The following is a 13,278-nucleotide window of genomic DNA, read 5'->3' as shown; positions in this document are numbered from 1 at the left end:
TAATTTACAACCAAGGTTACAAAAATGGCACAGAGTTACCTAGGATATGAAAGCAGTCATTACAAGAACATTGAGGCTTCATCAGCTTAGAATGTTCATGTTTCTCTTAGCTTTGGTTTGGTTTTGTATATCAGCTTACTGAATTAGTTTATCTCTCTTCGGCTATATAATGCAATACAGTTTTGATAAACTGCTTCACAAATCTATGAACCATTTTCACAGTCATGGTGTTAGTCCATTTCTAAAGCTTGTTTTGCATTCCTTAAAGTATCCTAACAGCTGCTGTGTTGTAGAGGTTGGACAGATTCTGCAACTCAGAATTAACACTGTTCTCAACTCGTTCTTTCACTTTCACATTGATTCCCTAATGCAACCTGGGATCCAAGCATACTTTCTCTACCTGTAAGTATGATGATGAGAAAACATCCATCCCTTCAATTACCCATCCATCCATTTTCTAACTGCTTTATCTAATACAGGGTCGCAGGGAGCCAAAACCTCTCCTGGCAAGTAATAGGCGCAAGACAAGATACACCCTGGAAGGGACGCCAATCGCAGGAGACATTTTAATCAGACTCTATTAAAAACCATAGCTATGCCAAGTGCTAATGTAGGCCTTATCTAATGTCAAGTCTAACTGAATACATTTGATCAAACTTTACATTTACAGCATTTGATTTGATAATAACTGAGCAGCAAATCTGTCTTGGCTATATTCACTTGTTGTGCTTCATGTTTTTTAAGCATTTCAGTTTTCCTGACCAGCTATTTAAAATTTCTCTTTATGATAACATTATTTGTATATATTGTATTGTCATAAATTCCAGACAGATCTCTAGAATTAACCACTTTTCTTTCTTGCAATTTAGCCGCCACTCTCATAGTTATTGTTATAATTTTTCGATTCACAACTGGCGTTTGGTAATGGCCTTTCAAACCGTGAGTTTGCTCTCTTTGAAGTTAAAAGATGAAAGTAGCACTTGACGATTGTGTTCTGATGTGAACAGAATTAAGAGCAGAGAACAGAAGAAGAATACTGGTGATCTTTAGAAGGAAGTGAAGGAAGAACATACAGTATCTTGTCCTTTCCCATTTTCTAAAAGACCACAGGAAAATTGTTCTATTTTACCATAAATACAGCAGATGAAAGCACGGAGTACAAAAAAATTATTCCTTGGACATCTCAATTCCTACTTCCCACTGTTTCATCTGCTCTGGAAGATAATAAATCTCAACTAGAAATTTAACCTTTAAGACTGCGATGACTCTATGATTTACATTACAAATGTTTTTGCATACAGTGTTTTAATGGAAAAGACTGTTACCATCTTTGATCATGGTGGGAATGCTCTGTGAGTGCAGGAGAACTACACTGTAATAATAAATCAAATAATAAATAAGACTTTAATGTGAACAATCCAACCATAAAAGAAAACCAATTCACCAAATCTAGTGGAGAGAGAAATATATTATTTACCACACAATGTTTTTGCCTGTTACATGCTATTAAGCTTCCATACTGAGGCAGTGTCCTGCTGTAGCCTCTTTATAGTATAAGCTGTGGAGGACCAGTGCATGCTGTGGAATAACATGGGGTAAAAGTAAATGATTGTTTCTTCATACTCTGTGTGCTTATCCTTTTGAATCTTCATTAACAAGATGTTTTTCTGCAGATTAATAAATTTCTATGTTGCTTCAACATGTGTTTTCCATTTTATCTATTCCTTTTTGATGAATTGGCCATGAAGAATTTTATGTTTTTGATAAAACGTCTAAGAGTTTAGGGATGTGATTAAATTAAAAAATAGGTGATTTGTTTACTGAATTATTTATTCAGTGCACAGCTAATGTCCTATCCTCTGCTAAGCGGAGAATTACTGATGCTATAACTGCTTGGGATTTATTCCTATTATAGATGATATTGAATTGCACGGCAGATACAGCATATAAACTCGGTTCTTCATGGTTCAGAGACAAACCTCCTACTATCCTGTAAAGATCTACATTCTGTGGTGAAACAATGAAAATATGCATGGTATAGATTTACTGTATATATATTGAATTTACATCGCACACAGGATTCTGAAAACTGGTGCACAGGGCATCATCAAAAGTCTGTAAATAATTTATTGTGTACAGTGTACAATAAATTAGTTGCCAGGGGAGAGCCTTCACAGGTTTTCCTTAGTAAATCTACATTTGATCAAGTAAAGGGTACCAGAAAAAAAGAAAGCACCACTGCCACAAAACACGTTTCTTACCCACACCCATGCCATCTGTAAGAGGCTGACTGCAGCAGCCTGGGATGTCCAAAAGAAGAGTGACGAGCTAGTGATCACCCCATAGAACGTAAGGGTAAAGGATAAACTAGAAGGTAAATGGTCCAAATTTAACCAATTTGGGCTAGAAAGAAGCTGTGAAAAAACACAGAAAGTCAGCCTTAATGAAGCGATGAGTCATACCCTCTGCTGGTGACAGAATTCGGCACAAGAAAGTGTGAGATGTCAATTGATGCTCCACAAGGAATGGACACTATACAGTTTAACGAGGAGAGAAAACTGCCTGGGATTAATTCAACTCAGAAATGCTGCAGTGACCTCAGATTAGCCCAGGTTATTCTCCTGTGTCAGAACTCACTCTCCCAGAGAGCTCCGCTCTGCGGTTCCACGCAGGCCAGACCACCCAGAGTAAAGCCAGACGGATTTTTCCTCGACTCCCTTAGTGCTTCACCGAACTGCATGTCTGGTACATTAGAAACTCCAACTAATTATGAGCCTTGCACAGTATTCTGTTAATGACCCTGACAGACATGCCTTAATGAGAATGTTTGAAACGTTCAGACCAGTGATGCTATTGTTATCATAATTAACAATCTTGGATTGTCCTCCCTTTAGCATGTGTAAAGAGTCCATTTAAAGGCTTTTCCGCTTTACATTTCTCCGGAGCTCTTATATGCAATATCTACACTTCACAGATAATTAATTTCTGTATGATCTGAGCTTTATTTCTTGTTTCCCTACAAAAAACATACAATATAGGGAGAATTCATACTAGATGTTAGCAGTTTGAGACACCCGGGCACAAATGCGTACAAAACCATAATTACATTAGAAAACAATTTGGAAGCAACTGAGATTGATTTCAAGGATCATAAGTGCACGACAAAAGAAAGGGCTTTAAGAAAATAGATTTTCTATATAGTCCATCTGGAGTTTCTGAAGGTCTCTTGGCCTCAACCCGGCCCATTCCCAAGCTCAGCAGTGACACCTGCTGGCAGTGATTTGTCAAGACTGCCTTTCCTGCTCAGTCACAGCACAGCACAGATGGCAGAACTTGTATGCTGGGTCTTCACAGTCTGTGGTACATGTCACCGCCTTGGATGAACCTGAAAAAAAACTGCTTGTCTGCTCAGCTTGCTTCTTACACAGCCACAGTGCCCTGCCATTCACTGCAAAGATGGCAATAAAACAACAACTGAGAAAAATGAATCAGCCATCATGAGCAGGCAGAGGAGGCTGACACTGCTGGTTCTGTCGTTATCGCTGTCGTCACTGATGAGTCACTCTCGTTAATGTCCGTAACACGGGCAGTGTCTGGATTTGCAGTGCTCTTGGGTCTGCAATTTTACGTTCATGCCCTTAAATCTGACAGCGCTCAGACTGTGTAAGAAACAGAAAATTAATAAATTAAATAAAAAAACCCACAAAATTTAGCAGAGTTATCAAGTCAAGATCTGACCCGGTCTGATCAAACATTTCAAGCTGCAAGCTCTACACTTCACCTTTGAAAAGAAAGGGCTGTATAAAAAGCTGAAGAAGAAAATGAGGATTTTTTTGCCAGAAATTCTTCAAAATGTCTCCAGCCCAACAGAGAACAAGAAAATAATTGGATTTTAAAATCGATTTTTGGCCACTTTACATTCCCTTTTATTTATACTCTTCAACTACACTTGGCACAGCCAATGGGTCTCTATAAACAATAATATAAAAGTGTGTGCAAAATGGAGAGAGATCGAAATAATGCTTTTACAACACGAGTACTACTACTGCTCTCAATGTACTGATTCTGGAAGCGTTCCCAGCCTGACCAACAGGAATAATAAAAATATCTTATCAGTTCAATCAATTTGTATTATGTAAAGTGAATTTTCATGATCAGAATTATTTACAGTGACATTTTTTTTCTACAAAAGACTACTGGAATAGGGACATAAAAGAATTATTAGGAAATAAAGATTTTAAACAAGCAATCAACATATTTCTAAAAGGAATTATAGAAAGCTAGCAAAAGAAAATCTACCAATTAAGATCAATGTCTAAGCACTTCCACCAAGCTTTAATATTTACATATATCTTTAGGAGATAAAAATAATATTCTTAACAAAACTGCAATTCCCCCAAAATGGGAAAATGCTTTCAGATAACAAACAATGGCATTGATCAACAATGAGACTTTTATGATATTTCAAATTTCCACAAATAAAATAAAGGCATTAAGATTTATGGCAAAGAATGAGTATTCAATGAGCAAAGATTACATAGATGTGGACTTAAGAGAAAACAAAGCCAAGATGAATTAACTCTGCATGACTATAAGCCAAAGAGATGTTGTCAATGAACTGGAGAAAAAAAAAAGTTTCTCTGTTGTGACAAATTGTTTTATCTTAACTGAGCAGTTCTGCAAAGGAATGTTTTTACATCAGGGATAGACTCCATTGTTTCATTGTTGGAGGCCACACCTGCAAATTGATTGCTCCAGCACACATCTGGTCAAAGACAAAGCAAGCTAAACGAGGAATCGCACAGCGCTCAAAGATGTGACAGTCTGTGCGCAGCCACATTCCCCCTGCTGCATTGAACTGGGCCATGAGAGTAATAATAGAAATAAGAGCACTTTGTGACCAATGTGTGATGTGATCAATTGAGGCTGACAGATGGGCCCCAGCCAGCATTAATGTGAAAGCAGTTTCAGACAGCAGGACGGTTTTTGATCTGATCATGACCATGCCTAGGCTTTTGCATATAAATTATTCTCAGAAAAAAAGGAAGAAAAAACAACATTCGATCAAAGGACCATTCTGGATTTGCTTTCTCAGTTCGATACACTTAAGGGTAAATCAAGGATAAATTGTGCTGCTGCTTCATCGTGGCTTGAAATAAAATTTTTGCTTAAAGAAGGTCTTAATACAGAGATCTAGCCAGTAAACCATGGTATATTCAAAAGCATGAGATATGCAATACTGCATGATAAATGTATGCTTATGAGGTGTAGATAGACAGCGATATTAATTATTTACATTTGACATTGACATACATAACTCTGGCCTGCGGTCATTATTCCTTGCCTGGCTTAAGGGCATTTTAACCAGACACCTGTTGTTGTCCGTGAGACCTCAGGAATGGCTGAAAGGCAGGATGACATCATCAGGAACAACCATGGGGCCATAAGTGGAGTGCTCACTCCAACACCCATACATGGTAACAGCAAAACCCTGTAACACTGTGGGAAATACACATTCTGTGTGTCTCCGTCAGTGTTCTCCGGAAATGGCAATTTTTGTCACAATTTAACTTACAGTATCTCAAACCTTTGCTGGTCTGTGCTGTGAATCCCTGTATCCCTACACCGGCCAATAAAACAAGCATCTGTATTACACTGATTATTTGATTTCTATGTAACATGACATCCAACTTGTATCGATGTCAAAGAAAGTGGTTTGTTTGCCATGAGTTTGGTACAGAGGGTTGTATGTGACCAAGTTGTGAGGGACTGTTTGTCTAAGCAGGGCTACTGTACGTACGTTACATTACGTAAATTATTCTAAACAGGACCACTGATGTACATGTCTTTTGTCATAAATATCCTACAAGTCTCTAGACTGTCTCTAACACTCAAGGAGCTGTACCACAGGTCCTCCTTCTTGAAAGAACAGGCACAGAAGAAAGGTGCTGCGCAGCAAAGGCGCTGGTTTAATTGAACTCCTGAACATGCTGTAAGTGGTGGCGACACAGTGCGAGGTTTATTAACACCCTCCTGAAGATGTGACCACATTAAGAGTGAACTGTGACAAGTGCTGTCTTTGTAAAAGCAATTTATTCCCCACATTGTTGGGACTGGAAGGGGGGCCGGTGAAAATCTACTCCAGTCTCAACCAATTTATGAGTGAATTTAATCAAACAGAATTAAAATGATTAAAATATGCAGTGGTGTGGAGAGCACACAGAGTATTAAACTTTATAACATTTCCTCATTCAGATTATCTCATGTATAATTTTAATCAACCCGCATGTACCCTCTTTTATAAATTTGCTCGATTCAGCTAGAATAGAGCGATATAATTGCTGTGTAATTGCTCTGTGATATAATTAGACTGTGATTAGTGGGACGTTCTGAGTTTTAATGAAAACTTTTTTTAAGGTTGAACATGTTAATCGTACTGTATAGGGACATATGAGGGAATAGAGGGATAACAGTTCAGTTCTGTGGCATTTTAAGTTACAGAAGCATTAAGCACAATGCAGCACCTTTGCCTGTTGCAACCCTTCCCTGCATGACGGACTACAGTACGACTACATCCTGCATTCCATTCCGCGGACACCAGCTCACCTCCCGGAGCAGAGGAGAGGAAACCTTACAGGTAAACAAGCAGATTGCAAGGAAAGCATGAAAACCTCTGGGTCAAAAGAGCTAGGATCACCAGGGACCAGAGACCAGTGATGCCCGCAGTAGTCACAGTCAGTTCACTCACACAGTATTCTAGGTTCTTTGTTCCTTGATTAATCATTTACATGCACATCATGGTACAGTAGATCAGGCTGTCACTGAAATCGTAATACTAGACAAAACTTCCAAGTTGAGTTCAGTGGTTTCCAGCATCAAAAACCTGAATGACAGGACAACGCTTGACTTTTTCATTCTTGTTCTCCATTCCAGCTCTCGGTGTCCCATCTATGGCCTGCTCAGAGCTTTTCAACCCAACCCTGGATTTCACAGAAATCTGCAATATTTAAAGTTCATATTGCAGTGCTTGAAGCTTGAAAATGAAAGCATTTATTACCAGCTTAATGGGGTGTATTCAGGCACTACGGAGGTCTTGCGAATTTGGTTTTATTATCTCCCATCATGCTACCGTAAATTCATGTCAACGCAAGTTAAAACCATTAAAGGAAAGATAAAATGAACATAAGTCACTATACGGAGGGGAGTCCTGATTATAAGACTGTCATTTTTTGAAGAGTGCTAAGTTAAATGAAGCAAACATGAATGAAAAGTAGTTGGCAGGCCAGAGAAGACTTATCAGGGCTATCATGCTTTGAAGAGGGCACCGAGAAGGAGCCAGAAAGAAAATGGAGATGCAAATTCACTAAACTGTTCAGGGCAATGGCTGATCAGTCCTGGGATCCTCCTGTTAGTCTCTAGATTCTTCTTTCCAGATGGAAGCCAGGGCTCCTCTTAAAAGCTCATTCAAGGCATGACTCCACTCAGGAATGTGGGTATTCAGAATACTTAATCAGTGCTTTAGATAGGTGGCTCTGTGGCTAAGGATCTGCGGCTGGAAGGTTGCTGGTTTGTATCCCGCAGCTGGCAGAGGAATCCTACAATGTTGGGCCCCTGAGTAAGGCCCTTAACCTCAGCTGCTCCAGGGGCGCCTTATAAATGGCCGACCCTGCGCTCTGACCCCAAGCTTCTCTCTCCCTGTCTGTGTGCCTCTGTGTCTTGTGGAGAGCAAACTGGGGTATGCGAAAAGACAAGTTCCTAAATGAAAGAAATTGTATATGGCCAATAAAGTGATCTTATCTTATAAGGACGTAAGAAACATTACAAATAAGAGTAGGAGGGCATTCACCCCATCTAGGCCACTTAATAATTAGTAGCTACTGTAAGTGGTCTGAGGATCTTATCCAACTGTTGCATGAATCAAGGCAGGGTACCAGCTTCAACAGCCTGGCTGGGTAGATTGTTCTACACTCCCACAGCCCTTTGTAGGACCTGTTTAGATTCTAAATATAAAGTCCCACAGTATTTGAGAATGTCATAATTAGAAGCTCATACTGTAACAGAAAGTGGAAACTTTCCAGGGAGCTGAAAACATTTGCAAAGCACTAGTATCTATCACTGCCGAGAGTTATTAAAAATGCAATAAATGAGTATTGTAACCAAGAGTATTTGTTGCATTATTAATGCTTCTCTGTTTACTATATATAAAGGTGTTCAAGAGTGCGAGCAGAGCAATGCACCGTTAATGAACCATGAACTCTCTTTCCACTTACAAAGGCAAACAAACCACGCATTTAGAAAACCCACAGTGAAAAAGTAACTATAGAACTGCAGAAAAAGTCAACTCCTGCCAAAGCTGTGAAAATAAGTTAGATTTCCTTGATAAGAGAACAGATGTGAATAATTAGTATGCAAATAAACTTTCTGATCTGCACAGTCATGTGTGCTGTTTTTGCAGGCACCCAAACAACATTTTTTCCAGAAAATGAATCAGAAAATTGAGGAGAGAGCTCTTCCTGCTTTTCATATTAATGTTCCACAAAGATAAAGTCTGATCTTCAAACTCTGGACAGACCCTTGTATTTAAAAAGCTGAAGGATTTGAGTTTAAACAACCGCTAGCATTTCCATTTCCAATGCAATTTCTTCCTCTCAAAATTGTTGTCCATATATCATAAGTATGATAATGACTTCTCCTGCTTTTGAGTTCAAGATTCAGTTTATCTAATACTTTACAGTGGTATGCACTGGCTCCCTTTAGGATTCATACACCTGGCATGCTTCAGTGTTTTTGTACTCTAGAATCATGAATACTTATTGTAGCCACTTTAGAAAACAAAACTTCAGGATAGGATGAAAAACCATTAACTTTAAAATAACAAAAATGTAATATGAAATATGAGAATATAGACTATGGATAATAGCTTTATACCTGGTGTGAAAATAGGTTTTTGGGCCACTGTACTCAACTCACGGTACATTTTAGACAATTATACATTCCAATTTGTAAACTATAAACAAGGTAAAGAGATATTGCAATTAATAGTTAAAGACAGTAAGAAGTAAGAACAATATTTTTAATGTAAGCAACATCATCACATAGGTGTGAATGTTCATTTAAAGTCTCCAAAGTAGTATTTCATGGCTGTTTATTGGTTTTGATCTCATAATGTATTCTGGCTGAGAGAAGTAAGCACTAATTAAGGCACAGCAATCTTTCCTCCATACTGACTTTCACGCCTTTAGTAAACGGCTCAGTTACCTGTAGGCTGTATGTTCAGCTGAATCCTGTTAATAGGAAGCTCTGAAATTAAGGCATTAAATACAGAGCTATTAGGGTTTGTGTGCATATCTTTAATTTGCTAATGAAAACATAGCTAAGGAGAAAATTAATAGAATATCACAGCATTATACAAGTGCATAAACAATAGCTTGACTTCTCAGTGGGATTTACTTCTGTTTCACAGATGTGCACACATTGTGATGTACAGAAGACCTTGATATTGTAAATTGTAACTAACAGGTAAATTAGCAAAGATAATGCAGGTAAACACCAATATTTTTCAATTAATTAATATGATAAAAATACATTAAAGCTGTACTGAATATACTAATAGAGTAACTGCAAAATTAACACATTTCTAAATACACAGTATCTAAATACACATCTGTTCGTGCCCTTTAACTCCATTGAAAATAGTGGATTTAATCCTCTCGTGCCATTTAATTATCTGGTAGTCGTACAAAGCCTCAGAGAGCTTGTATGAGTTTCACCTCTATTATCACTATTATCTATCACTAATTAAAAGAAAGTTGAAAGTCATATACTGTAAGTGTTTAGTTTTTCACTCATGTCTATCAAGCAAGAGTGAATGTACACCAGGATTTTCTTGTTTCATTTCATCACGAGTATGAACAGATTGGGAAGCTATTGTATTCATAATAACCTAAAGAAGTCAGGCAGTATTAATGTTCTTGCTCATGGAAAGAACTTGAAACTAAGGCTGAGACTGTCTGCCTGACATGTCTGAGTAGGTTACCTTAAAACCTTTTAAGCCCAAAATAATATTACTGCAACATTTCTTTTGGTGAAAAAGAAAGATAGATGAAGAGAAAACAAAAAAAATCAGCCAGAATAGACACACTGATTTTTAAACATACAATAAAAGATTATTTATAAATGCTGCCATATGGATTAATAGTGCTAGTTTTTTCATTGTTACTTTAAATCTGTCACAGACTGATAGAAGATACCATTTGTACCACAATGAAAAAAAACATTATGCTTTCACTGTATTGTCTGATTTTGATGTGCCTGTGAAAATGCTGCCCTGTTCCAGGAGATACTGTCATAATCACATACCGTATGCATGCATTGCAGGGAAAAATCAGAGCGAAGTGAAACGCCGCAGAACAGCTGTCTGTTAAAAACCTGTGGTGTACCCTTGCTCCAGTCTCCAGGTCTGCTAGGTCGATTCGCTATGCAGGGTATTAGATGGTCAGCATACAGGGATTTATTATGGATGAGGTTTGTGTGCAGGAGAGGTCTTCCTCCTGAGGAGCAATGGGCCTCAGGAACTAATCCAAACTCTTGCAGACAGCCCTCAGCTCTCTCCTCCTAGCTCGGCTCAGGACTGCATCAGATTGGGCATGTCAGCCAGAATGCTCCCGCAGCTCACAAGTAAGCATTTGACTTTCACGAGTCTCGTGTCATCTGAGTTAGCGCACTTTCCATCAAGGTCACACTACCCTCGCGTGGTATTTATATGCCTGCTGTACGTCTGTCCAACTTTGCATGCAGAGCACTAGCACTGCCCTTAACTCAGCTGAGAATTCCTAAGTCCTCCTGCCTGCCTGCCTTGTTCAGAGCAGAGGATTTGTGTCAAGAAGAAGAACCCAGTTAGATCTGGAATCTTAAAGTCATTCTCCTTCAAAGTTTCCTTTTAACTTACAGAATGCACACTCCCTCGCCTCCCCCCCCCCCACAACAGCACAAACACTGCATACAGGCACGCAGACATAATGAGAGACAGAACAATGCTTCCCGGATGAAGTTGACACATTGCGCAGTCAGGAGCATGTGCTTTCTTGGGCTGATTTTCTCACTTTGCATTCTGTAAATATACAGTATTTGATTAGAAGGGAATTTTGTTTTGCCTAAATGTATACAAGTCTTATCTATCATGTAAATGAAGACCTATAGGATTGGGGGATTCAGTTTGAAGTTAAAAGTTATTAAGGATAGCTTTAGGGAAACTATGGGAAAACAACAAATACTGTATAATGAAATTGTAACCAGCCAGTTTTTTAATCAATATTGATTCATGTTTCAAGGTGTGGTATGATTTAATATATATTATATCAAGCTATGGTTTGCATGATTCTAATTCTATTTTTTATTAGGTTTTTGAATCTCAGGAGAGTAAGTCATTTAAGACTGCAGTCTGTCAAAATACGAAATACCACTAAATACAAAATACCACCAGTGGAAAGGTAAAAATCTCTATCCCACCTCTCATTCAGGAGGCCTGACAGATTCTTCATATCCCAGTGTGTCTGAATAATGGACAGATGCAATATCATATTTAACAACTCATCACGGTGATGGCTGATTGTAACTAATTCATGCTGATGCCAATTACTCACAGAATGCCAGAGTGTCCAGAGCAGCAATGATTCTCAATTGTAATGCACGATACGCGACCAGCCCAATGTCTAACAAAGACAAACGGCCCCCCACTCACCCTGGTGAAACCTCTCCACTGTGGGCTGAGCTCTGATGGGAGCAGGGCCAGGCAGAGCCCTGGTGGCTTGGAATCACTTGTCAGAGACAGGTAGCAGGTGTGCAGACTCCCGGCCAGCAGTGAGCGGTGCAGGAACCCCACGTCTGATGCATCAGTAAAACTACATTTAAAATCAACACTGCAAGAGTGATCCAGTTTTGTCTTTTACGAAACCTTTGTGGGAGAAAATTCCTCAATACTGTACACAAGCTGATCGGCAGTTGCATGTGCTAATTCATACTGCGTTTCTTAATTAATATGTTCAGACAGATGTGACATCCATATCAATCCTGCAGCAAGTAATTTCCTAACAAAGAAAGTCAACAATAATAAGGAAACAATGGGGAAAAAAATGAGAAAACGGATCTACACTGAGAGAAATCAGCAAACAACTTAATGCAATTCTACAGCATCACTAACAAAGGTTTTAAGTAGGGATGACAGATTTTTCAAAGCATGTTTTAAAAATTCTGACAAATGTTTAACGATGAAGGAATCGACAAACAACATATACAGAACAAAGTGAAATAATTTACAACTTTCATCTTTTGACTATATTGTTTTTTTCCCAATTCTGTTTTTAAATAAAATGCAGGCCCTTAATATCAGTCTCAATGACAGATGTTCAGGTGTGTGAAAGAAAAACACTCAGATAATAAGACTTAAAAACTAGCCTGTAAGTCTGAAATGATGTCTGAAATGGGAGAGCAGCTTCACTGCAGTCTCATCCTCAGCCCTGCCTCAGCCCAGCTGCAGCCCCTACTGAAAAGAGCTGCAGTGTGAATTAGCACTAGGTGGAGGAGGAACAGACGACACTTGATATGAGCTAATAAATCTAATTTTTCAAAGAAGAGGGAGTTAAAAGAATTAGGCAAGTACATAGTTTTGTACTATGATAGTAAAAAAAGAATGAAATGAGAACAACTGGACAGGAAATGCAAATGTGAAATATTTAGCAAAATATTTTTCACATAAAAATCATGCATGATGTCTGAAAGGGGTAAAAAGAACCTGTGCTTGAGGTAGCATGAGGCTAAATGGTTTTTAAGGATTTTGCTTTGTGTTCTTGCTATTACTTTACCTCTGACTGCTCAACCCCATCCAAGCTGAGTGGCCAAAAATCAAGCTTTTCACTAAGTCATTAAAAACTAATAATGGCTCCTGCTGTTAATAAGTAAGTCTGACACTGCTTGTTCTATTTATTGTCCTGGAGCCTTTTCGATAACAGCAGTAATGAGTTAGAAATTGTAGTAACCCTTTCAGTGGAATGCATAGGAGAAAAAATCTCGACAAAAATCTGCAAGTGCTTTGGATAGTATTTTATTATTAGTAGTTCAAGTGGGGAGCTGCATCAGCATGCGTAGGCTGCAAAGGAACAAGTAATAGGTTTATTCGATGCTGAAAAGAGAAGAAAAAAAAAAACATTTCAGCCGTGGAGCCTTCCAGAAGAAGGAATGTTTTTATTTTATTGTTGTGTATTCTGCTTTGTTTCTAATATT

General features: G+C 38.5%; 1 protein-coding gene across 1 annotated transcript in view; it reads right to left on the bottom strand.

The window, feature by feature from the left end:
- Window positions 1-10,619, bottom strand: part of tnmd (tenomodulin) — a 73,289-nt gene extending 62,670 nt beyond the window's left edge. The window contains exon 1 of the mRNA XM_088597480.1: window positions 10,360-10,619. Within this exon, the coding sequence (XP_088453606.1) occupies window positions 10,360-10,368 (9 nt within the window). The 5' untranslated portion in view covers window positions 10,369-10,619. The remainder of the gene's footprint in view (window positions 1-10,359) is intronic.
- Window positions 10,620-13,278: the final 2,659 nt, after the last annotated feature.

Source organism: Lepisosteus platostomus, chromosome 10 (genome assembly GCF_059453375.1).
Source record: "Lepisosteus platostomus isolate fLepPlt1 chromosome 10, fLepPlt1.hap1, whole genome shotgun sequence".
NCBI classification, from domain to species: Eukaryota; Metazoa; Chordata; class Actinopteri; order Semionotiformes; family Lepisosteidae; genus Lepisosteus; species Lepisosteus platostomus.
Note: the sequence above shows the minus strand (reverse complement) of the source record. Positions and strands in the feature narration are given on the sequence as shown.